Genomic DNA, 25,679 nt, shown 5'->3' on the forward strand with positions numbered 1-25,679 from the left:
TATTTTCTGAAAGTGTTTTATTTTATATATTGTTATATATTTAAGAATATGTAACCTAAACTCTTATGATGATATGTATGGGTGTTCAAGTATAAATTAGTCTCAAATCAAATATAATTATTATTTTAATTCAATACAAAATTTATTTAAAATTACAATAATTTAGATTAAATTAGATTTCATATTTTAAAAATACATGAATTATATTGAATTTTGAATTTATTCTTTTAAATAATTTTAATTTAATATGAATAACATAATATAATAATTTTATTTTTAATACACAAAATTAATTTTTATAAAAAAAATCAAGGCGAATTTTGTTTTTTTTTTTTTTCACATAAATGTTGAGGCATGATTTGGATATTAATATTTATGGTTTATTATGACATATTGATATGACATAACAGATTACAACAACATCCAACAAAAACCGCCCATTGGTTGGTACTCTCTTTCTAGCAATTTTGTTTGAATATAACTTTTCTTAGTTTCTCTCCATGCCACACTGCACCTGGTTTTGGTTTTTTGTCATCTATATACTTGAATTACTCTCTTTTTTTTTTTATCTAATTAGCTAGAAACTTGTTAATAAAACCTATTAATCCATGATATGACTTTTTGTTATGGTGAAATTTTTTAAAAAAAATATTTTCATGTACAAAACAACAATAACAACACTTGAGTTGAATGAAATAGGGTTTAATGTGTTCTAAATTTCCTTTTGAAGAGTTAGATCTAAATTTAAAACTTAGAAACCAAGGAAAAAATCATATTGTCTATAGGAATAGGAAAAGTTAAAAATTTGAGTAGCACAATTTGCTAAGTAAGCAGTGAAATTAAATGAACTTGGACTTAAAAAAAATGAAAAAATGATTTATATATAAGATCAATTGTGTTTCCATTCTCAAGGCACTGACACACTTTCAAAATGTTCACTCATTTGAAGTCTTTTGCTACATGTAGACTCCAAACCTATTAAGCTTTAGTTATTAATCAATGACTACTTTAATTACGAAAAGTTAAAAACCTTGTCTAAACACTATATAAATACTCCCATCTAGCTAGCCAACCTTCATCCTCATCAAACAAACATCAAAACCATCGAACCAAACAAAACCAAACATCAAAGTATTTTAAGATACAAAAAGGATGACTATTCCTATAATAGATTTCAGCACTCTCAATGGTGACAAAAGGAGTGAGACCATGGCACTATTGCATGAAGCTTGTCAAAAGTGGGGGTTTTTCATGGTAATCATTAATTATTTTATTCCAACAAGAGATTTGTACTATTTCTAATAATTTCCTCAATATTATTATTATTTGTTGTGTGCAGATAGAAAACCATGACATTGACACTAGTTTGATGGAGAAGGTGAAAAAACTAGTCAATGAATATTATGAAGAAAACTTGAAAGATGGGTTCTATAAGTCTGAATTAGTAAAAACATTGGAGAAACAAGAAAAAACTTTTGATAAAGATTGGGAAACCACCTTCTTCATTTGGCATCGCCCCAAATCTAACATTAAGGAAATCCCAAGCATTTCTGATGAACTTTGGTTAGTCTAATAAATCTTCACATCTATTATTTCATCTAGTATCTTTTATTTATTATTCTTATTATTTTACTTATTTTTTAAATTTTATTTAGCTACATTGAACTACAAGAATAAAAGAATAGTATATACATCATTTTTGTATATATCTTTTTTATAATTTTTTATTTTTGATATTAAAAATAATTGATAAAAATAAAATAATATAAAAAAAAATTTTTTCATAAAAATGTATTTAAAAGAGAAAAAGAATCAAACAAAATTATGCAAATATTATTTTTCATTCTCTTTCACATTTGACATTAGGGGAGATGCTTGAATTGTGGTGGCTAAAGGTGAGCTTTTGTTTATCAACAAGTACTTTGTCGACATCTAGCGCTAGTCAATGCAAGAGAAGCGTTAGTCATAAAACTAATGAATGAGATTAACTCTTGCGCCAAGGGGAAAAGCATAAGTGCATACCCAAAAACTACTTTTTATTCATGTGGCTCATTAATTTATTATTGGATCATGCCTCTTGTTTCGATGAGTTTTATTTATTTCTTTAAAATTGTATAATAATATATAATTTAATGATCATTTGAAAATAATACAAAAAAAACTATTTGAAATTATATTTAAATTAAATATTATTTTAAATTTATTTTAAATATAATTAAACATATATATTTTAAATTTTAACATTTATATTTAGAATTATATTTATTAGTTTAAATTAAATAGTGTATAATTTTAAATTATAAGTTAGTATAGGTAAATTATATTAATTAGTTTATTATTAATTTTAAGGATAACTAATTAAAATTAAACTCTGAAAATTTTATTTCTATTAAGCATAACAATTTTATCATTAATTTTTTGAATATTTCATAAAAAATTAATAGTAGAATTTTCATGCTTAATTGAAATAAAATTTTTAGAATTTAATTTTAATTAGTTACTCTTAAAATTAATAATAAATTAATTAATATAATTTACATATACTAACTTATAATTTAAAATTATACACTATTTAATTTAAATTAATAAATATAATTCTTATACTAAAATTTAAAATATATATATATATATATATATATATATATATATATATTCAAACTACATCTAATTGATTATATTTAAAATAAATTTTAAATTTTAAAATAATATTTAATTTAAATATAAGTTCAAATAATTTTTTGTATTATTTTTAAATGAAGGTAAAATTACATATTATTATAAAATTTTAAATATAAGTTCAAATAATAGTCTAATTCATTAGTTTTATGACTAACGCTTCTCTTGCATTGCCGAACGCCAAATGTCGACAAAGTATTTGTTGGTCAACAAAAAAGTCACCTTTAGCCATCACAATTTAAGCCACCAGAGATCTTCCCTCGACATCATACATATGAATACATAATCTAAGTGTACATATATGCAAAATGCAGCAATACAATGCATGAGTACATTGCACAGCTTATTCTTCTAGCAGAGAAATTATCTGAGCTCATGAGTGAGAACCTTGGATTGGAGAAAACTTTCATCAAGAAATCATTCTCTAGTCCTAATGGCATTGGACCAGTCATGGGTACAAAAGTGGCCAAATATCCTCAATGTCCAAACCCAAAGCTTGTTAGAGGCCTGAGGGAGCACACCGATGCAGGTACACTATAGCCATCCAGAATATAATATAGGAAAATTATGGAATGTTTCAGTAGCATTAATGTTCTAATCATTTTAGCAATTGATGTCAATCGGATATATTTTATAAAAAAAAATCAATAACAAACCATTTGAGTACCAACTACCAATGCAAGTTTGGTCTATAAAATTACTATTATTATTAAAATGTTTTGATAAGTTGTTGCTGTGTCAATACAGGTGGCATCATTCTGTTGCTCCAAGATGACAAAGTTGGAGGCCTTGAATTCTACAAAGATGGTAAATGGGTTGAGATTCCACCATCCAAGAACAATGCCATATTTGTCAACACTGGTGACCAAATTGAAGTTCTGAGCAATGGATTGTACAAGAGTGTTGTGCACAGGGTCATGCCTGATAAAGATGGTAGCAGGCTTTCAATGGCAAGTTTCTATAATCCAATTGGCGATGCCATTATTGCTCCTGCACCTAAACTTTTGTATCCAAGTCACTATTGCTATGGTGATTACTTGAACCTTTATGGCAAGACCAAGTTTGGTGAGAAGGGTCCAAGATTTGAAGCCATCAAGAATATGGGCAATGGTCATGCTCACACTAATAATAATATAGTCTAGCTTAAAGGAGGACTATTAATTACACTTTTATCTTTCTTAATTTTGTAACTTCATGTTAGTTGTTTTGTAGTTTCCCCCAAGGAAAAAAGTCGATAAGGAAAAATGTAACCTAGCAGTCTAGCACACGTTTCGTTTTTCCTTATTACTAGTATTTAGTATCTCGTTATTATTTTATTTTAATATGTTTTGGTTTGAGGACTTTAATAAATGGACTTGTTTCTTCTGTTAATTCCATAGTTGGGGAAAAGGTTATATGAGAAACACTTCTTTAGTTTTCTTTTGTATATTTATTTTTTTCTCCTTTTTTTAACGTTAAATATGGTAATGTGTCATTACAATAACGGTAACACCAAATAAATTAAAGTTACTTTTTATGGTGGGTATAGCATTAGTAATTTTTTGGCTTTTATTGGAGAATGCGATTGATATGCACATTAATATCAAGAGTTAGTTAAATATTGATTAACTAATTAGGTATTAAGTTAATTGTTACCAACACAAATTGTTCACATGATCTCCAAAAGTTCTGTTATGTGAAAACAACAGCTGACGAAACTGAAAATTATTGTTGGCAACAAAATGTTCAACTACATCCCGCAACAGGGATATTCTATAATCTGTAGATTCTGTATACAATAATAACAAGAAAAAACAATTGTTGGTGTCAAGTTTCTACGGTTTTACCCTTACATATACACCTATATACCGTATGATATTCCACCCCAAATTTTCATAATCATTTACACCTTGTCAATTTTCATTCTATTCGTTTGAATTTCATCATCAGGCATGGATTTTCTTTCTAAACTGAAACAAAAACACCACCAATCAAATAATAATCTATTTGAGCTTCTTCCAGACGATGTAATCCTTATTATCTTCAACAAAGTAAAAGATGCCAAGACCCTTATTAGGTGCTTCTCCATCAACAAGCATCTTGCCTCTCTCATCCCCCAAACCGACGTCGTATCGATCTCTCTCATTGTCCCTCGCTCTTCTAACTCCCACTCTCTCGACAGGAACCACAACAACAAGGGTAATTTCGTAAAACACGTTAAATCCGGCGTTAATTACTTAGCCACCAAACTCCTCCAAAACTGCTATGTTCCGACTGCCGCCCCCACCACCAGCAACAAACAAGAAGTCTCCTTCTCCTCCGACGATACTCCGTGTCGGCGCCTTAGACTATTCAGCCATATCTCGTACCTCCGGGTAGAGATTCATTCCGATATTACTGACGCCGGGATTACAAGATCCAGTGACGAAATCTTCAAGTGGAAAGCCAGATTCAGCGGCAGGTTAAAGAGTTGGACATTGCTCTGCTGCTCGAAAAAGCTTCGCTACTTCGTCGGCGGCGGCGACTGGTGTCTGAAGTCGGGGGCGCTAACACAGTTCAAGGAGAGGGAGCAACGCATGAACTTGAGCTTCAGAGATGCGTACGCGAGATATCGCCTAGCGAGGGAGATGGCGACACAGTTCGCAACGCTGAAGAAGGTGAAAGTGACGGATGCGAAGAGGGAGGGAATATTATCGATGACGGAGGATGATATTGGCGATATGAGAGATTCGTGGAGGGAAGAAGAAGAAGAGGGAGAAGAAGCGGTGTATTTGTTACAGATGTGGTACGTGCCGTTATTGGAACTACCTGTGGCGAAATGCATGTGGAAAGATGCGATGTTCATCGTGATTCGACCTATGGATATTAATAGCAGATTGGTTGACTTTGGATTTGACAGTGATGCAAGGGAGCAGAGGATGTTCACGGAGGGGATAAGAGAGATCATGAAGTCTCCCAAGGCCGACCGCCGTGCATGGAGGTGGAGCTCCACACCTGTTGATCGTCAGTTGCAGTGAAGACTAGTGTAGTGTCTTTCACGTTGCAATTAGTTTAGTTATTAAATTTGCTATACTTAAGCATTAACTATCAAATCAACTATTCAAAATTTAATTTTGATATAGACACTGTAAAAGAGTTTTATGAACAAAAGTGTAAAATATTTTATATTTTTAGTGTATCAAAATTAAAATTTTTAATATATATTAAAAGTATATAAAATTATACATGTACAAATACTTGTATAGTTGTATATATAGTGTATGTGTATGTTCGGTTTAGTCTTTGCACAAAAAATTGCATTCCAATAAAATGAACTTTTAGAAGTGGATTGTTATTTTTTTTTTAATTTTGTTCACTACAACAAAAACGGCATTTAGCGGCGGTTTCAGGAGCCGTTTAGTGACGATTTTGAACCACCGCAAAATATTTTGCGACAGTTTCGTGAAACGCCGGAAGATAGGACGCGGCAAAATGAATAGCGACGGTTTTAGTCAACTGCTGGAATAATCGCCGCAAAATGCAATTTGGGTTTGGCAGCGGTTATTAACCGCCGCAGTATGTGAAGGAAAATTGCTATTATTCAATTTACGGCGGTTACAAACCGCTGCTAAATGTCGAACGGGAAGAAACCATATTATAGTTTTGCGGCGGTTTCAAAACCGCCGCCAAATTCAAATTTTCCATTAAAATTTTAGATTTTCTATTATTTTGCCTATTTTGACAAAGAATGTTTATTAAACTTTAATTTTTTTTTACGTTTTAACTAATTAAAATAAATTGCAACCAAGTAAAACAGCTCAATTAACATAACAAACCAAATTAAACGAATGCAAACATAACATATATAACGAAATTGTCATAACATCATCCAAAATAAACTAAGAATGCTCAAGTCGAATAAAATAAGCATAACGTACTAAACCTACTTAAATGTAAAAGTATCCAAGACCATTAATTGGAGTTCAAAATTTTTCTTGCGGGTCGTGATTGCCAGATGAAGATGGCCCTGCGCATGACGAGTCCGATGTACCGCCCACAAAAGCCAGTTCTTCAGCAATCTCAACTGGCAAATTGTCTCCTAACTGTTAGACTATATATCCCAAGACCTTATGTATTGACTGTCTCTTCGCCCGCTCTTCTTCTAGCTTAGCCGTCAATTCTGCGATCATCCTCTTATCCTCTGCATTGGACTCTGCAGAACCCGACGGCTGTCCAGTAGCGTTACCAAAGACTTGGGTGGAACATGGTCCAACACCTAGGGCACGAACTTGTCCTTGGTGCTCCTTTCCAAGAACTTGTGCTAGCGAGTCATTTTGTGAAAGGTACTTAGAGGATCCATCCTGCCTCTCAACATTCGCAATTACATCCTACAAATATACAACATTGGAAAGGAAGAAGTTAAAAATAGCACGATATATACAGTAAGCTATATATTGCTTCAAATTTTCAAACATGACTTACACTAACAACACGCGCATCGGGATGGATATACGAGCCATCTTTTTTCTTATGAGTCATGATAAACAACTCTCCTCTACCAACGGGCCTTCCTTGCTCTCTCTCCTATATCGTTAATATTGACACAATTTAGTAAACAACAACATTTTTCAAGAAGCTTAATCAAAATCTAATGCAAATAATGACTTATTACCACTTCGTCTTTTTTTCTTGCTAATGTTTTGGAGTCCCCGGTATGTGTGTACAGTTGCTTGCTCTAATTTAAAGTGTTATGTTTACACTTTTTCTATGAACAAATAACAAAATAAATGTAAATGAGAAAGAAAAAGTTGAATATAAAATGTAACGGAATTAAATTGTATAAACATGTTTTTTTTTTGTGGAAATAATAAAATATACCAAGGCTTACCTGTGTTTCTTCATTCAGGCGATAGTCAATGAACTTTTTCCAATCATTTTTGTCTATTCCTTTCGGGTGATGCTGAAAATTTTTCTCATAAGTTCTTATTTGTTTGTAATACCTATGAAACAAGTGGTGTCTTGTATCCTTCCAGTTCTTTCCTATTCTCTTCAAAATATCGTACTTTATTTTTCCTCCGGCATCATCCTCATAGTAAAAGACCCGCTGCAATTAGTATACATTGTCATTAACGAAGATCAACGAACAAGTATAAGACTAATAATTTGAAGAAATGTCACAACCATTACAGCTAATTTAAATTGTTAAAGTATGACCCTCAAATCTAGTACAAGCAGTCGCAATTACGTATAAATGAGAAGTGCTTAAATGATTATGTGAAAAACACAATATAAAAATTTTACTACCCATATAATTTACCCATGCAAAAGACCTTAAAAAAAATACCAAATACTAAAATTGCTTAAATTGTAGAAGCTTTAAAGCTGTACCTTAAGCATGTCGTACGCATGTTCCCTCTTTACTTTGCTCACCAGCTTTCAACTGCGTAAGTGTATGGGGAACTGGGAATAATCCGCACCCAAACTCCCGATAAAACCACTCAATAATTCTGCCGCCTGACCAATCGGTTGCAGCTCATTATTAAATGGGAGTACTATCTTTGTATTGGAAGGGAGGGCTATAACCTCCTTCACGCTCAGCTATCTTTGTTCACATGAGTTAACATATAAAGGTTACAAGTAACTTGTGAATTTTTTAAACGTAAAACAATGAAGAAAAAGTGTTACGAGTTTAAGTAACAATGATTTAAACATATGTAGCTTCAGATAGTAGTCTTTACTTAACTAGATTATACCCAGATGGTTATTACTAAAGAGAACAATACAATATGTTACAGATTTAAGTGTTCTATTATTTATACGGAATTTATGATTTTTTTTTTCTAAAGTTTTTTATATTTATTATAAAGGATTTCTATATTTATAAAATTTATGTGTTCATTTTGTTAAAAAAACCAATAACCTTTTAAAAGCTACATTAAGACCTGATTACAAAAATATTATTCTAAATTGTCATTCATGTAACATGACTAAAAATGTAATCTTTCAATATTATGTTAATATGACAGTACTGAACACTGGGCAGAATGTAAAATAAAAAAAAATTAAAAATAAAAAACAGTACTGGTAGCATAATAGGAAGGAAATAGTTTATTAAAATCTTAGATGCACTGAAAAAAAAAATAATAGTGTGTATCATAAATTTTAAAAACTATAATCTTTATCATCCAAATAAAATAGAAACAAAAAAACATACACATCTTTTGCATCTTTCTCCAATTCCGTTTTAACATCACTTTTTTATCTACCTTTTTTCTTTATTTATTCCTTAGATACATTTCGTTATATCTTTTTTTTTTTTTCAGCCTAATATATAAAGAAGAACTATCCCAAGAAACTCGTCCTTTCCACAATATTTTCATTGATATATTCATGAACCCGTAAGAACTTTTTCCTTAACAATATATATTAAAATACAAAATACACATTAAAAAAATTTAACTAAATATATATTTATACACAAATATATAATAACAATTTTAATAATTAATTTTAATATACACATAATATTTTTTTTCACAAATATATAACCCTGTCAAGTTAAAGTATTGTATCCTGAATATTCCAACTTTTAACACAAAACCATAAAGAGGGTTGCAACTTGCAACACCATAGTTGTTGCTAGAAAGCTGTTACAGGTAAGTAGTTCCATTGTTCCAACAACGACATTATTTATAACAAACTTTGTTTTGGAAAAACATAGGAAAAAGTGAAAGCCAAAAAAGCACAACAGAAAAATTAAAACATGGGAGTAAGCAACAACATCACTTCAGTGCTAAACTTCATAGCCCTCTTGGCCTCAATTCCCATCATAGCATCAGGGATATGGCTAGCATCCAAGACAGACAATGAGTGCATCCACAGTTTCCGGTGGCCGGTTTCCGTCCTCGGAATCCTCATCCTCCTTGTTTCTCTAGTTGGCTTTGTTGGTGCTTATTGGAACAAACAAGGGATTTTGGGATTTTACCTTTGTTGCATGGCAATTCTCATAGGAATTCTGCTGTTCGTACTTGTGTTTGCATTTGTTGTTACTAGGCCTGATGGAAGTTATGCTGTTCCTGGAAGAGGCTACAAGGAGTCAAGGATTGACGGGTTTTCTTCTTGGCTAAGGAACCATGTCACTGGCTATGGAAGTTGGGAGAAGATAAGGGCTTGTTTGGCTGGTTCTGATGTATGCATTAAGCTCACACAGGATTTCATCACTGCTGACCAGTTTTTCAACTCTCATATCTCTCCTTTACAAGTTAGTCCTTCTTTGCTACCCTATATCATCTCCTCATTTTGGTAATTTTTTTTCCAAGACACAAATTTATTTGGATCTAGTGTTAGATACACTATTAGTATAAAATAGTTTTACACATATATTCAACTATGTAACATTATTTAAACAAAAATAACTCATTTTTTTATTAATCGCGTAAATGATTTTTTAAAAAGAACAAATGTGATTGAATGCAATGTATAGTGATGTGATAAAATTCTCTCAATTTAATTTAATGTTTATTCAAAATTTAGTGACAAGTAGTAAGAAAAAGGGGAGGAGGGGGGGTGGGGAATTAGATGGTGAGAGAAGGATGAGATGATGGGGTGAAATTGAAAGTTTGGGATTAAATTAGAATTTACAAGTAGATTGGGGTTAAAATTAGGATTTTGGTTAAGAGTAAAATTGGAAAAAAATAATTGACTAATTATTGATGGTTTAAAAAAATTAATGACAGGGATCAAATTAAATATTAGGGATAATTTTAAAAAATTTCAAAAACATTAAAGACAAAAAACATACTTTATTCTAAAAAAATTATCTGTTTTTATTATTATAAGTTTAATTTTGTTATATTAATGATGTAAACTATTTTACACCATCCTTCGATTACCATTTTTTTTAAACGATCATTCACGCATTAATGATAAAAAAATAACTAATTTTACTTATATAATAATACATATTTAGATGTGCTATAAAATTTTTTATACTATTAATACATCAAAATTAAATTCTATTATTATTTGTATTTCTGTATTTTCATGTTAAAACACTTCCTTAAACATAGTTTTATCAATACATTTTGTATCATTTTCAATCATTTTTTTGGCAACCTAGAGTACCATTGTTATTCTCAGGGTTTATGTCTACTGAATATCAACCGTGTGTATATATATATATATATATATATATATCAAATCTGTTGGTGGCTTAGTTACTTTAATGGTTTTTCTACTTTTATTTTACTAAAGTAAACTAAATCATGCATTATTCTGTTGTACTTGCACTCCAAATTTCTTCCGTCTATGGATTCCTTTTTCTTCCTTCTAACCAAACTATGTAGATCCATTATTGTCATAAAAATATTACATTGACTTTAGACAATATTCTTAGACTTACATGTGACATGTCACCATTTACATGTTCTTCTAAGTTCTGATCTGATATTCAGAACTATTAAATAGTAAAACACAGACTTTCATATATGACTATAATAAGAACAAGATTTCTCAGTCAGATTTGCACTGACAGTGAAACAGGATATCCTTAACCTGATCCACCATATATGACATGCGTTTAATACGTTGTTTAAGGTTTAATTTGATGCTGTAAGACTTTGCCTATTACTAAAAAAAAGAAAAGATATATGTTAGGTTAAATTTGAGGTTAATAATAAAAATCCAATCTTATACACACCTAGGTAAAACTTGTGCCCTTTTCTTTAAAGAACCACTTGCACCTGCATTTTATTTGGAAAAAAGAATGACTTTAAAATGCATCATTAATGGAGGAGTACTATAGATCCTTCATTGACATCAGCTATATCCTAGTGCTGAGTGGGACATCTCCAAAATATAGTACTAGAAATATGATTGTATTGTGTCCCTATAAAGGTCTATGCCAGCTGAAAAATGCTACTAACTGAGTCACCATAGTGAGGAAATCATGAAAATTTAGACCAGCATTATTAATTAATTATTCAGCTAAGAATTGAATATATAGTTAGTGTGATTCACGTGATGCTAAAAGTCTGTCATAGTTGCCACTTTGTGGCCTCTATAGGATAGTATTTAAATCCATCAGTCATCGAATCGGTCACATATTGATTATTAGTTCAATCGGTGAGCCATTAAGCCATTGGTAGAACTGATTAAATTATAATTAATAAATATAAATTTTAAGAATATAATTTAATTTTTATATATTATATATTTAAAAAAAAGGACAAATATAATGAATTAAATTACTGCACATACAAGAAGACCCAAATTCAAACTTAAGAATAAAATTTCTTTTGCTAATAGTTGATTTGCAATTTTAACTAATTTGCACTAATTCGTATCGATTTTGACTAATTCAAACCATTTTGCATTGGTTTTGATCGATTTTCTTTCTTAAACAGTAAAAATGCTGAACTGAACCAATTTAAAATTTAATACTAAACCAATATCACTAATATTTTTAAAATTTTATTTTGAGTATATACTCAAATAGATCTTTAAGAATTTTTTGCATCCAACATTTTCATCTCAGAAATTTTATTATATGCAAATTTCTTAACTTTATAAAAATAAAATATATAAGTTTCTATTTTAGTTAGATTCGTTGTTTTTATTTGGACAAATAAATCTTCAAAAGTATAACAGAATGACCTATATATGTTTTTTTTATAAAGTTCAGGTATCTCAATATAATAAAAAAATTTCAAAGACAAAAACGTTTGATGAAAAATTTTTTAGAGACTTATTTCAATATATACTCTTTCATTTTTAACTCACATTAACATGCAAATGAATATCTAAATTTATACATAAGAAACTCATCTAAACCCTCAATAAAAAATCCAAAAATTAATAGAATATCCAAATCAATAATGATTTTGTTAAAAGCCATAATAGAAATAGATAATATGTGTTTAAAATTGAAGTCAGATCTTAATAAATATAAGAAAAGATGAATAGAGAAAAAATATTTAAAAAAAAAAACAGTATAATGGATATATAGATACATTTTTTTTTTATCATATCTCTGTTTTGATATTTCATATTTCTATGTTTATATCCTAAAAGACTTGCTAAACAGAACCTAATTGTTTTTTATGTTATTTGTTACAATCTTGTTTAATGAATTGCAGTCAGGGTGCTGCAAACCTCCAAGTTCATGTGGCTACAACTATGTGAACCCAACATTGTGGGTAAACAATGCAAATCCAATGGCAGACACAGATTGCAACATGTGGAGCAATGACCAGAGTCAACTCTGCTACAATTGCAATGCATGCAAGGCTGGCTTATTAGGAAACCTCAGAAGAGAGTGGAGAAGAGCCAACTTCATTCTCATTCTTGCTCTGCTTCTTCTCATTTTCGTCTATCTCATTGCATGCACTGCCTTCAACAATGCTCAAACACAACACCTTTTCCAATGTTACAAAACGGGTTGGGTTTAATAAATCTTAATTTTTTTTTCCTTTTATCATTTTTTTAGATCAAGAATTAATTCATAGCTGATTTGAGCTCCATCTAAGGATTTATCGCTGGTTAATGAGCTGCTGCATGTACAAGATGATATTCGAACTCCCGACTCTTACTTAAGTGGATGAGTGAGTTGATTAATCGACCAACCCAAATTTGTTTTTTTTTCTTTTATCATGATCAAATCAACCTAGTTTTTTGTTCTTGTAAGAACACTTATCCTTAGTGTGTGTATATTCTTTTGGAATTTTGGTTTTGACTTTGCTATTTGGAATTATAATTTTTTTTTTAGAAGTTACTGACTTTTTTACACTATAGTTATCAACTATATGTATGAGTTAAAAATTGTTTGTTATTCATTGTGGACAGTTACAATGATTGTACGAAATGGTCGCTAATCAAATTGATTCTGATGGAAGGTTTTATAAGACTTTGAACTCTCTAACCAGTAACTAAACCTTTGTGATGTCTTCCAAAGTTTTGATCACATGTATTGAAACAACTGGGTAGAAAATGATAATAAAAGAGTATTAATTTTTAATTAGTCAATTTTTCTTTTTTAATTGAAGAATTTTTATTTTTGGAGAATTTAGGATTTAAGCGTATATAATTCTCGAAATATGAATGGTTTCTTGGATACAACTTTTGAAAATGAGACACTTTGATTCTGGAATCAACAATAAAAAGAAATCCGTGTGGGGAAGTGAGGGAACCCACTTTAGGTGTATTTAACTTTTAATGCATGGCCAGGCAAAAAACAATAAAAAGAAAACCGACACTACTGACTTGTGAAGAAACAAATTGCCTTTTGATTTTGAATTTTCAAGATCTACCACGTTGAAAATTTGAAATAAAAGAAAGATCTTAACACAACTAGCAATATTTTTTATGCGTTAGTGTAGAGTACAAGAAATCAGGAGCTTAGAGTTCAAGCTTGTGTCCAATGCTGGGGGCAATAAGCACTAAACAGCTTCAAAATCTATGCTGCATAAACTTCAATACATTACTCTTTTTTTTACAAGAAAAATGCAATTAACCATTTTTTCAAAGTGTAATTCGACATCCGGAAGTTGTCAAATGATGCAAAAGAATTCTTTTGCTGAATTTATGTTTCATCCTTTGACAACTTCAAACATATCGAATTGCGCATTTTGAAAGTTGAGATTGTAAAGTATGCATTTACTGAGATCCCACCACACCAGAGGAGGAAAAAATAATAGTTATATTTTATTCTGCAGATTTTGAGTAACATTACCATGAAGGTCCTAGTGCACAAGAAGCATTGCTAATTTGCTATGTGAAAATAGCAAGAAACATTGCTATAGAAAAAACGACATGCACTAGGTACAGATTCTCCCATCAGATTCAATGCTGTCAAGTAGATACAACGTCTTGAATTCGCAACTTATATCACTCTCGAATCTCAAGCTGTAGGGAGCTTCCTCGAGTACACAATGTACATAGGATCAGAGCGTCCTGGATTTGGAGATATATCCACAGCCTATGTTATAAAAACATTGCAGCCAAAATGTGTCAACTTAATGAGAAAGTTGTAACCAAACCACGTAGATAGAATATTAATATCAATGATTGAATTACCTGAGGAGGTTCAAAGCCTCCAGCATAATGGAAGTATGCCCCAACAATCATAACATGATCAGCATCACCAGTTGATGTCCATATTGAAATGGCCTTTGTCCAGAAGCATCGGTTCGAAAAGCTAATCGGACATAAGAGATTCAAGACCAAGAAAAGATAAGTAAACAAATCATTAAACATAGAAGTGATATTTCAGAAAAGATGACTAATTTGACTCTATGCTGTAGGAAGCAAAGAAAGATATGTTCCATGCTATGGTAGATGTTGAAATGAAACTTTGCAACTGAAGGGTAACATGGCTTGTAGACCATTGAAACATGACCATTATAGCAGCACTTTAGCATTTTTCTAAACCTGAGTTCTTAAGCTAGAATATCGATCCTGAATACTAGGTGGAAAATAATTTCTATGCATTGACACTTGATAGTGGAATGGGAGCCTTGGAGCAACGATTGAGTTGTCTCTATGTGACTTCAAGGTCTCAGGTTTAAACTTTAAACCGTGGAATCAGCCACTGATGTAGCTATCAGGTTATCAGTTTGTATATAATAGGCATCAAGACTTAAAATCGAAAATAACTCGGTTGAAAAGATTATCACCTCATTATTGCAAGTCCACCTGGCTTAAGTATTCTGCGCATCTCCTTGAACACATCAAGAGGCTTTGTCAGGTAATCAACACTAACCTGCAAGCCATTTTTCAACTCTTTAAGCTTCTGTTATGTCAAAATTCTGAAGTCTTTAAATGGCTGGCATATATACCAAGCAAGAACTTGGACACAATTTTTTGCCAAAACGATCCAAAACCAACACAAAATGCAGTAGAAATATACATCTTAGATATATGACACAATGGCAAGCAAGTTGCAGAACTTGAAACGATTTCAAGATTCAACCAACAAATTAAGATATAAGGAAATGTATTTGTACCACATTAGTGATTACGTCGAAAGAGTTATCCTCGAACGGAAGTTTGGGGTTCACATTTAAGTCTTGCACAACATACTCTGTGAGAACCTACAGTATCAACAGCTTCCTGTTAGTAGATTTACATACATAAAAACATTTCTGTGTAAGAACAGAAATTCCAAGAGCGTTTTCTTACTGGGTTTCTCTTAAGCTCTTCTTCATTCATGCCTAATCCGACCACTCGTTCTTGCTTGTAGCCTGGTGGAAAATGGCTGACCTAATGCAAAGCGAAAATTGATGACAATATGTAACATGCAATGCAACACAAGATAAACCGAGGTTATAGTACTAGAACTCTTACCCAACTACTACACATATCCAAGATACTAACTCCAGGAGTGTTGCTAGGTGGGAAAACCTCGGAGTAATACTTAGTCAGGGCAGCAATTGCAGGGTCATCAATGTGTGTCACGAATCGAGGCGCATCATAGAACAATGCATCTGAAGACCTAAACAGAAAATTTTCTGGTATTATATACAAGCACTAAATAAGATTTGTATAATATAATATAATCCATGATTGTTACTTGCTAAGGCTAGATAATCCATAAGGTGCAAGAAATTCTGTCAAGACCCGGATAGAGTCACATTCGGATGATACAGAATTTCTAAAGTTGTTCAATGAACTCAGGATCCTTAATCTATACATAAACAAATGGAGGGCACAGAGCAAAATGAAAATCAGTGATGAAATTTACTCATCAAAGCGCTGGAAATCTTCGTCCTTGAAAGGGAACTGCTCTGGCCATTCCACATTCTTCAGTATCTGCATCATGGGAATATGGCACAAAGCATTAGGAAACCCAAAACCCGAAACCCTAAAAGCCTTAACTTTTGATCAAATTTCAAGCAACCACTAGAACACAAGATTCAAGCCATGGAATACATTTTGGAACCAAGTTGTAATCTGATATTCATCCATTAGTATAGGGAGCAAATTGCCAAATTCAGCACTGTAACAAATCAATTACTCTTTGGTTGATTCAATTATTTCACATATCAATAATCATGAAGCAAATTTCATACATTGATATACTCAATTATTGATTATTCAGCTTATGAGCACCAATAGAACATGAACAAAAGCAAACTCCCAAAATTAGAACACTATGGTAATCCAAATTTTCAAAGAAAAGCATCCAATTCCAATGAGAAGAAAGAATTAATGACCTCATTAACAGATGGACCAGGGTTTATCCTAGCAGAGGCAATGAATGATTTGGAACCCTGAAAAGCAGAAGAGGCCATACCCAAGAATGAAGCACCAATGCCCAAAACCATGCGACGAGGATAAGCCTTAACAAAACCACCCTTGTCCCATTTCTTCAGAAGAATTATTTGCGCCCTTTTAGAAAAACATGAACATGAACAAGAAGAAAAGTCAGCACCAAGAAGTGGTAACCTTAGTCCTATAAAATTGGTCATGTTGGACCGACCCTTAGCTTGTTCAGAGACACTGAGCCATGACTCTATCCGAATTGAAGTAACTGAACAGTAACTGTCACCGTTGATCTTACACAACAACATGCACACAATACAAGTGAAGTGAGTGATGTATATCCACTTTACGTGGCTTAATCTTATGTGATGCTGCTAGTAGAAAAGACATTTATTTTTCAAGTTTCAAAAGTTGATATTGAAATTAAAATTCAACCTACTTCTATTAAAACTCTCTTTTGTTAAATTTCATGCAACTCATGTTATTATAATTGTATACTAGAAATTTAAAGGCACGTAATTTAACAAAAAATTTAAGAGGTAGTTTTTGGTTTAAAGGTTTTTCTAATCAGAAATGTTATTTATATACTAAAATAAGTAATTATATATTTATGTATAATGTAATTTAATTTATTTTTAATGTATATTTTATATTTTAATACATAGTATTGTGACATTATTATTATTATTATCATTATTTTTTGTAGTTGTTTTTTTGGGATTTTTTTTTTTGTATTAATATTCTTGAGAATAGAGATTGTTACATAAATGGGCTTTGGCACCACTCTCACTTACAATCTTTCCCTACTACTCACAAAAATGACCATAAATGACTAGTTAGAGGAGTCAACTTCATTACAGTGATTTTTTTGTGGACCCTGTTTTTAATTTGATCATCTAGATTTTTGTACATAAATGAAAGATATGGAGAACATTTTGTCATAATGATAATACTAGAGAGACAAAAAAATAAATAAAACTTGTCTTATTTAATAATTAATAAATATTAAATAAAATAAATTTTGATTATTTTTTATTATTTTTTTTATTAAATAATTTTTTCTAGAAAAACATTAACACATGTATAAATGTGTAAAGAGATGGATCTACTTGCATATTAATTTCTTTACCTAAAAAATGATGACTGATTGACTGCAGTTTTTTTCAACAACAAAATTATAACCTTAGTCCATAGCCTAGCATACTCAAGGGAAAAAAAAACCAACAGACTAATTGTGAATGAGCTATTTTATTTTATTTCTTTTTTAGTGAGAAATTGATTTAGAATTTTTAACATCATAGATAACATTTTTTATAGCAGAATGTGGTACAAAAACCCTACTAAATACGAATTTTGAATTGGCTAAAATAATTCATAATTAAAAAATTTAACTGATATTGATTAAAAAAAAAGATTTTTAATTGAACTATAATTTCATTTATCAATTTCGTGGAAAGAATAGCTGTGTGATCACTTATCAATTTCATTTAATCACTTATTGTAAACTTTTGAACTTCATCACTAAGATTTTATTAATTTGCCAAAAAACAAATCGAGAATTCTGATTATTCAATCTAAAAAGCAAGAAAAGTTTATATTTATTATATATACCTAACTGTAATGGCTTCTAATTAAAACAATTCGAAGAGGAAACAAAGTAATTTGAGACCGTCGATATAACATGACTTTATTTATTAAATTATTATTTTACTTTAGTCCATGAAAACGATAAAAAAGTTTTACGCTCCACAAATTCAACCTAATAAAATACATAAATTTAGTTACAATTTTAGTCTTTATTATCTTATTTTTATCTTTTTTTTTATTTTTCATAGGCAAATACTATATATATATATATATATATAGTTTTATCTTCATAAATTTTAATCAATCAAAAAAACATAACAAAACGTTATTTATCTTTGTTTATTCTTTATATACTCTTTCAGATTTATTATTATTGTCAATTATATTGTCGATGTAACAAATTTAACCTGATGAGCACATTTGTTTCTATAATAGTCCATTGACATCAATCTAATTAGACAGTGATCAAAGCTCAACAGTGGAAAGCACATCTTATATTATTCTAGCCTCATCATCATCATATATTTTACACCACAAACAAAAATAGAAAGAAGTTCTAATCTTTTTCACTAAATAATAGCCGAATAAATGAAAGATAAATAGTACTACACCATCAAATATAACTAAACTAAACGTGCTGGTTTCTAGTGCGATTAGGTACTAAGGTGGCTCTACAATAATGAAGGTAACATTACTTCATATTTGAGGATCGTGAACCATAAAAGTTTCTCATTTAATGACAAAAGATATCACCAGTAGCATCATGAAAGAAAAACACATCTATTATTGCTTACAAGCTTGCAGCAACTATGAATATGTGTATGCTATGAATTGAATGATATATATAATCCAAATGTGACTTTAAATCGAGCTATATGATTGCAAGTACATAGAATAGATTACGGGTGACAATGTGGTGGATAGGATTAGATTTTTGCTCTATCCGATTTTGTTTTATTCTATAATATTTAGTATAAAATCTGTTTTACTTCTACCTGTGATAAAAGGTTGAACCTAGTTATTAAAATCTAATAAATAAAATAAAATTTTAAAATTTATATAACCATCATTACATACATAACATAAATTAAAATAAAAACTTAAATATGATACAATATTAATATATTATTAATCATTTTACTAATTATTTTATATATATTATATATATATCGGGACGGATATTATCTAAATCCAACAACATCCCGTCCCATCCAAAATTCCGCCCCCTAAAAATTCACTCTTAGCAGATAGGGACGAATAAGTACTCGCAAATTTAAATAGTGTTGTCATCCCTAAAATAGATAAATAAAATGTACTAGATTTATATAATCAAATATTGAACGAAATTCTCATTATTTATAATGTATTTTGTTTCTGCCATCAAACTATATTTTTATTTATTTTTTTTATCCTTAGTAATAAAAAACTCAACCCAAAATAAAAAGAATTACACAGATTTCTAAGAATCCAACAGATCCAAAGTTCAACCCCTTTTAGCATTAGAGTAAAGTATCATTTTTGTCCCCAACGTTTGGAGTAAATTCTATTTGTGTTCCTAACGTTTAAATCGTCCTATTTGTATCTCTAACGTTTGTAAAAGTGATTCAATGTTATCCTGCCGTCAATTACACATCATGAGTGCTTTAGTTTGAGTTTTAAAAATCTCTTCTTGAAGTTAGAATACAAATGTCTGGGATAGAATCGATGATCTACTCCGAAAAATAGCTCATCAAATGTTAAAACTAATTTCTACAGCAGTTACATAATTCACTTTTCTAGGGACATAATTGAATCTAAACACAAATAGTGGGTATAATATTAAAATCAAACACATCCAAGTGAGACCTAATTGAGAATGAATACATCAAAGTGAGAATAATTGAAAAATATAATCTGGTTTGTTAGTATAATTGATAGTAGGATAACATTGAATCACTTTTATAAACACTAAGGATACAAATAGGACGATTTAAACGTTAGGGACACAAATAGGACTTACCCCAAATGTTGGGGACAAAAATGATACTTTACTCTTAACATTATCATTAGGACCAACTATAAATCAAGAGACAAAAGAAAACCACATCAGACAACAACATAAAAACAATAAGAATAACATAGCATAAGAAATTGTAGCTTTATTTCTTACCTATTTTCAACATAATCTTCTAACCTCCCAAGGCTCCCTCAAACACGAGTTACACCATTAGATAGATTCTTTTATCGTATCTGGCACTGATTTTGTTTTCTTTCTACCTCGTAATTTTGTTCTGATACTGATTTCGTCTGGGTGGTTTCTTCCATTTTGTGATTCTTTTCGAAGATGATCCACCACAATTTTTTTATCACTACATTGCAATATAAGCTGCGAACCAATCTTCCTGGTTTTGATTGCTTCTTTTTTTGAATTTTCTTCTCCACTTTCGCTGCTTATCTCCTCACCCGTCTTGTTCATGATTCTTCCAATCTTTTGAGTCTTCAATGGTTCTCTATTTGTTAATTTTTTTTCTTTTGTATGTAGTTACACTCTTTTTTCTTTTCAGATTTGTGGCCAATCCATTTTTCTTTATATACTTTTTTATTTTTCTTAATACTTTTTTTGTTCTTTCACTTTTTATTTTTAATTTGGTGGAAGGAAACCTTGGTGGAAGAACACTTTATTACTCAAGTGTTTGTTACAAATGATTCACACACACTCACACTAACTCTCACCTCCTATTTATAGCCATCCACCTCCTCAATGGATGGTTAGGATTAAATCTAATCAACGGCCTAGATTAATCATCTAGAACCTTCTTTACAAATATCCATCATACCACAACTTTCTAAATACTTCTAGATTCTTCCATACTACTCTTTATACTCCTATATACATCCACACTCTTCTAGAATACTCTATGGTCTTCCAGAGTATTCTAGAACTTTCTAGAGTATTCCGGGACCTTCTAGGACATTCTAGAACGTTCCGGAACCATCTAGAGCATTCTCAAAGACTCTAGAAAATTCTACAAACACTGTTAAATTTAACCTTCTAAAATTTACCATGACATTCTCCCCCCACCTAATGCGCAGACGTCCTCGTCGCGTTCTATTCATGATAGCGCCCTAGGTGTTCTTGGAATTGCCACAGATCTTCACGAGTTTCCCAGCTAGCTTCAGTTATCGGGAGTCCTTTCCACTTGATCAAGTATTGGATACTTGGTGGTACTCCTCTTTGTCGCACGATGCGATTAGCTAAGATCTCTTCGATTTCTTTATCAAAGGATCTAATCACCACAGGCGGTGCACGACTCGAGTCACCTCTACTCGGTTCATCTTGGTCTTCGTGATATAGTTTAAGCATACTCACATGAAAGACCGAGTGGATCTTCATAGAGGGAGGGAGTTGTACTTTGTAAGCAACCTCCCCAATACGTCTAATGATCTCAAATGGCCCTTCGTATTTGCGGATTAAGCCCTTATAAACCTTATGAAAGGCTTTGAATTATTGTGGAAGAAGTTTAATCATTACCTTGTCTCCCACTTGATAGCTTGCATGCCTCCTCTTCTTATTTGCCCATTTCTTCTTGGCAGCTTTGTTGAGGTAAGAACGAGTGACATCTGCTTGTTCTTTCCATGAGTTAATCATATGATAAGCTCTAGGGCTCTTCCTTGAGTAAGAGGAAGAAAGAGAGTGAGGTGTAAGCGGCTATTGTCCAGTCACAATCTCGAATGGGCTCTTCCCTGTAGACTCACTCCTTTGCAAATTGTATGAGAAATGAGCAATGTCGAGGAGTTTTGTCCAATCCTTCTGATTAGCGCTTACGAAATGCCTCAAGTAACACTCGAGTAAGGCATTCACTCTCTCAGTCTGCCCATCGGTTTGAGGATGGAAGCTTGTTGAAAAATGAAGCTCCGACCCAAGGAGTTTGACAAACTCTGTCCATAGTCGTCCTGTGAAGCGTGGATCTCGATCACTAATGATGCTCTTAGGCAATCCCCAGTGCTTCACCACATTCTTGAAGAATAGTCGTGCTGCTTCCTCTGCAGTGCAGTCAGTAGGAGCAGGTATAAAGGTAGCATACTTCAAAAATTGATCTACTACCACGAGAATAGATCCAAACCCCTCGGACTTCGGTAAGGCAGAGATGAAATCTAGAGAGACACTTTCCCACGGTCGCTCTGATGGAGGCAGAGGTTCCAACAACCCGCTTGGTGTCTTGTTTTCAATCTTATCTTGTTGGCACACAAGACAAGTCTTCACATAGCTCTCCACTTCATCTCTCATTTGAGGCCAATAATAAGAAGATTCAATGAGTGTCAAGGTCCTTCGCTGACCTTGGTGATCAGCCCACTTGGTATCGTGGCATTCTCTCACTAATTTTCTTCTTAGATTTTCCCATTTAGGGACGTATAGTCTTCTCCCTTTAGTGTAGAGAAGGTCGTTTTCTAACTAAAATCTTTTGGTCTTACCTTCTCTAGCCAACTCTACCAACTTCTTGGCTAATGGATCGTGATGCAACCCTTCCTTGATGGTATGCACAATATCCCCTTCAACCATAGAAATGGCCGCTAACTCAGCCTTGCGACTCAGCGCATCTGCTACCACATTAGTCTTGCATGACTTGTATTCAAATTCAAAATCAAACTCAGCCAAGAAGTCTTGCCACCTAGCTTGTTTCGGGCTTAACTTCTTCTGAGTTTAGAAGTAGCTTGTAGCTACATTGTCTGTCTTGACGATGAAGTGTGAACCAAGTAAGTAGTGACGCCAAGCTCCCAGACAATGCACTACCGCAGTCATCTCCTTCTCTTGGACGGTGTATCGCCTCACTGTATCATTCAATTTGCGACTCTCAAAGGCAATCGGATGTCCTTCTTGCATCAGAACCCCTCCAATAGCATAGTCAGAAGCATCAGTGTGGACTTCAAATACCTTTGAGTAGTCAGGTAGTGCTAGTACTGGTCCTTCTGTGATAGCAGCCTTCAACTCATCAAATGCCTTTTGACACTCCTTTGACCATTCCCAAGAGTGATTCTTCTTGAAAAGATTAGTTAATGGTGCAGCCTTGGCGGAGTATCCCTTGATAAACCTCTTATAGTAATTAGCCAACCCAAGAAATGACCTCAATTTAGATACCTTATTTGGTGGCTCCCATTCTTTGATAGCCTTCACCTTTCCTTGATCCATGCAGAGAGTTCCACCTTTAATGATGTGTCCTAAGAAGTGGACTTCGTCCCTTGCAAAGGAACACTTTTCCTTCTTCACATATAGGTTATTCTCTCACAAGATCTTGAACACAGTTCGTAAGTGTTCTACATGTTCTTCCAAGGTATTGCTATAGACAACAATGTCATCCAAGTAGACCACTACAAACCGATCAAGGTAAGATTGAAAGATCTCGTTCATCAAGGTACAGAAGGTCACAGGAGCATTGGTCAAGCCAAAAGGCATCACCAACCACTCATACGATCCATACCTCGTGACACACGTGGTCTTAGGCTCATCACCATCAGCAATTCTCACTTGGTGATATCCTAACCTCAAATCTAGCTTTGAGAACCACTTGGCTCTACCAAGTTGATCAAACAAATCGACTATCAAAGGAATGAGGTATTTGTTCTTGATGGTTACCTTGTTAAGTGTTCGATAGTCGATGCATAGTCTCAATGAACCATCATGCTTCTTTTGGAACAAGACTGGTGCGCCATAAGGTGTCTTCAATGGACGAATGAACCCAACATCTAGCAAATCCTTGAGTTGCTTCTTCAACTCCTCGAGTTCTGGCGATGCCATCCTACAAGGTGTTGAGGCGGGCGGCTTTGCTCCTGACTCCAATTCAATCTTGCGGTCCACCTTCCTCCTATGTGGTAGTTGTTTTGGCAACTCGGGAGGCATCATATCATTATTTTCTTCAAGGACTTCCTTGATTTTAGAAGGAACGTCTTCTCTTTTGGATATTGACTCCTCTTGTAATAGAGCCAAATATGTAATCTCTCCCTTCTTGAACCCTTTCTTGAGTTGCATAGTAGAGAGTATCGGTGGTCCGCCAACTTTAGAGACTGTAGGGACCATGCATGGAGACTCTTTCTCCATGACGCATACTACGTCGTAGTATGGCATATGTATTATATTTGCCTTCCTTTGCAAATCGAGCCCGATGACTATTTTAAAATCGTCTATGGGTGCTATTGAGAAATCCACAAGGCCCTTCCAAGAACCAAGAGTCATCTCTACCCCTTTTGCTACTCCCTTAAGGGGTTCACCCTTGGTATTCACGGGTTTGAACTAACCATTCTTTTCGGTGATCTTCAACCCAAGCCTCTTTGCTTCATCAGGCGTGATAAAGTTGTGTGTAGCACCAGTGTCGATCATAGCCATGACAGGTTTTTCATTGATAAAGGCTTTGACATACATCAAGCCTTTCTTTTCTGCAGTGCTTGCCTCTTTGCCCTTCACAACATTTATGTGTTGGATAGATCCAACACACTCAATTACTTGAGTTTGAACTTCTCGTTCCTCAGTGATAGATGCCAAAGTCCCTAGCTTGGGACAATCCTTCATTTGGTGTGGTCCCTTGCACATGAAGCATCCACCTTTGGGCACGAAAGCCTTCTTCTTTTCTTCGTACTCTTTCTTTGAAGAGTATTTTCCTTACTTCTTGGTTGAGAAACTCTTTCCCTTGTCTCCCCCACCTTTAGCAGAACTAGGCTTGGAAAAAGACTTGGGTTTAGAGTCTCCCCTATGATACTCAATGAGTGATTCGGCCACCACGATGGCCTCATCGACATCCTTAACATTCCTTCTTTGTAGTTCTTGCTTTGCCCAAGGTTGGAGTCCATCAATGAAGAAGAACAATGCATCCTCTGATGCTAAGTTGGAGATTTGAAGCGTGAGAGTAGTGAACTCCTTTATGTAGTCGCTAATCGTACTCTTGTGCTTCAACTCCCTCAACTTCTTCCTTGCTTCAAAAACCACATTCTCAGGGAAGAATTGTCTTTTCAACTCCCTTTTAAAATCTTCCCATGTGGCTATGTTGTAAGTACCCTTTTTCATATCTACGCACTTTCTCCTCCACCACAAAGTAGCATTATCAGAAAGGTAGAGAGCTGCAGTGCGTACCTTTATTGCTTCTTCGACCACCCCTTGGCCTTCGAAGTACCTCTCCATTTGCCATAGGAAGTTCTCCACCTCGCGAGCGTCCCTTACGCCCTTGAACTCC

The 25,679-nt window shown here is 32.8% G+C and overlaps 6 protein-coding genes across 7 annotated transcripts; 3 read left to right on the top strand and 3 right to left on the bottom strand.

Annotated features, from left to right (window-relative positions):
• The first annotated feature begins 913 nt into the window (after positions 1-913).
• On the top strand, positions 914-4,047 carry LOC112751340 (1-aminocyclopropane-1-carboxylate oxidase 1). Its single transcript, XM_025800437.2, has 4 exons — positions 914-1,254; positions 1,340-1,563; positions 2,991-3,205; positions 3,424-4,047. Exons 1-4 carry the CDS (start codon positions 1,153-1,155, stop codon positions 3,816-3,818), a joined length of 936 nt encoding a protein of 311 aa, XP_025656222.1. The 5' UTR covers positions 914-1,152; the 3' UTR covers positions 3,819-4,047.
• A 560-nt stretch (positions 4,048-4,607) lies between these two features.
• On the top strand, positions 4,608-5,672 carry LOC112749254 (F-box protein AUF2-like). The gene has a single exon (XM_025797515.1). The coding sequence runs from the start codon at positions 4,608-4,610 to the stop codon at positions 5,670-5,672; it is 1,065 nt and encodes a 354-aa protein (XP_025653300.1).
• A 1,068-nt stretch (positions 5,673-6,740) lies between these two features.
• Positions 6,741-9,321, bottom strand: LOC112749255 (uncharacterized). The gene is made up of 4 exons (XM_025797516.1): positions 9,289-9,321; positions 7,523-7,738; positions 7,117-7,218; positions 6,741-7,022 (listed from the first exon to the last, which is right to left on the bottom strand). The coding sequence occupies exons 1-4, from the start codon at positions 9,319-9,321 to the stop codon at positions 6,741-6,743; spliced, it is 633 nt and encodes a 210-aa protein (XP_025653301.1).
• On the top strand, positions 9,280-13,354 carry LOC112751341 (tetraspanin-2). The gene is made up of 2 exons (XM_025800438.3): positions 9,280-9,895; positions 12,771-13,354. Exons 1-2 carry the CDS (start codon positions 9,398-9,400, stop codon positions 13,080-13,082), a joined length of 810 nt encoding a protein of 269 aa, XP_025656223.1. The 5' UTR covers positions 9,280-9,397; the 3' UTR covers positions 13,083-13,354.
• A 959-nt stretch (positions 13,355-14,313) lies between these two features.
• On the bottom strand, positions 14,314-17,309 carry LOC112751342 (uncharacterized). 2 transcript variants are annotated; one of them, XM_025800441.3, is made up of 9 exons: positions 17,111-17,309; positions 16,845-17,019; positions 16,373-16,440; positions 15,976-16,123; positions 15,811-15,891; positions 15,636-15,722; positions 15,306-15,391; positions 14,707-14,827; positions 14,314-14,608 (listed from the first exon to the last, which is right to left on the bottom strand). In XM_025800441.3, the coding sequence occupies exons 2-9, from the start codon at positions 16,953-16,955 to the stop codon at positions 14,531-14,533; spliced, it is 780 nt and encodes a 259-aa protein (XP_025656226.1). In that variant the 5' UTR covers positions 16,956-17,019; positions 17,111-17,309; the 3' UTR covers positions 14,314-14,530. The 2 variants fall into 2 exon arrangements, with proteins under 2 accessions (XP_025656226.1, XP_025656224.1); XM_025800439.3 differs by having other exon boundaries at positions 16,845-17,272.
• A 4,259-nt stretch (positions 17,310-21,568) lies between these two features.
• Positions 21,569-23,647, bottom strand: LOC140179421 (uncharacterized). Its single transcript, XM_072218301.1, has 3 exons — positions 23,252-23,647; positions 22,933-23,083; positions 21,569-21,957 (listed from the first exon to the last, which is right to left on the bottom strand). Exons 1-3 carry the CDS (start codon positions 23,645-23,647, stop codon positions 21,569-21,571), a joined length of 936 nt encoding a protein of 311 aa, XP_072074402.1.
• Between the last annotated feature and the right edge of the window lie 2,032 nt (positions 23,648-25,679).

This window comes from Arachis hypogaea, chromosome 15, assembly GCF_003086295.3.
Source record: "Arachis hypogaea cultivar Tifrunner chromosome 15, arahy.Tifrunner.gnm2.J5K5, whole genome shotgun sequence".
In the NCBI taxonomy this organism is placed as follows: Eukaryota; Viridiplantae; Streptophyta; class Magnoliopsida; order Fabales; family Fabaceae; genus Arachis; species Arachis hypogaea.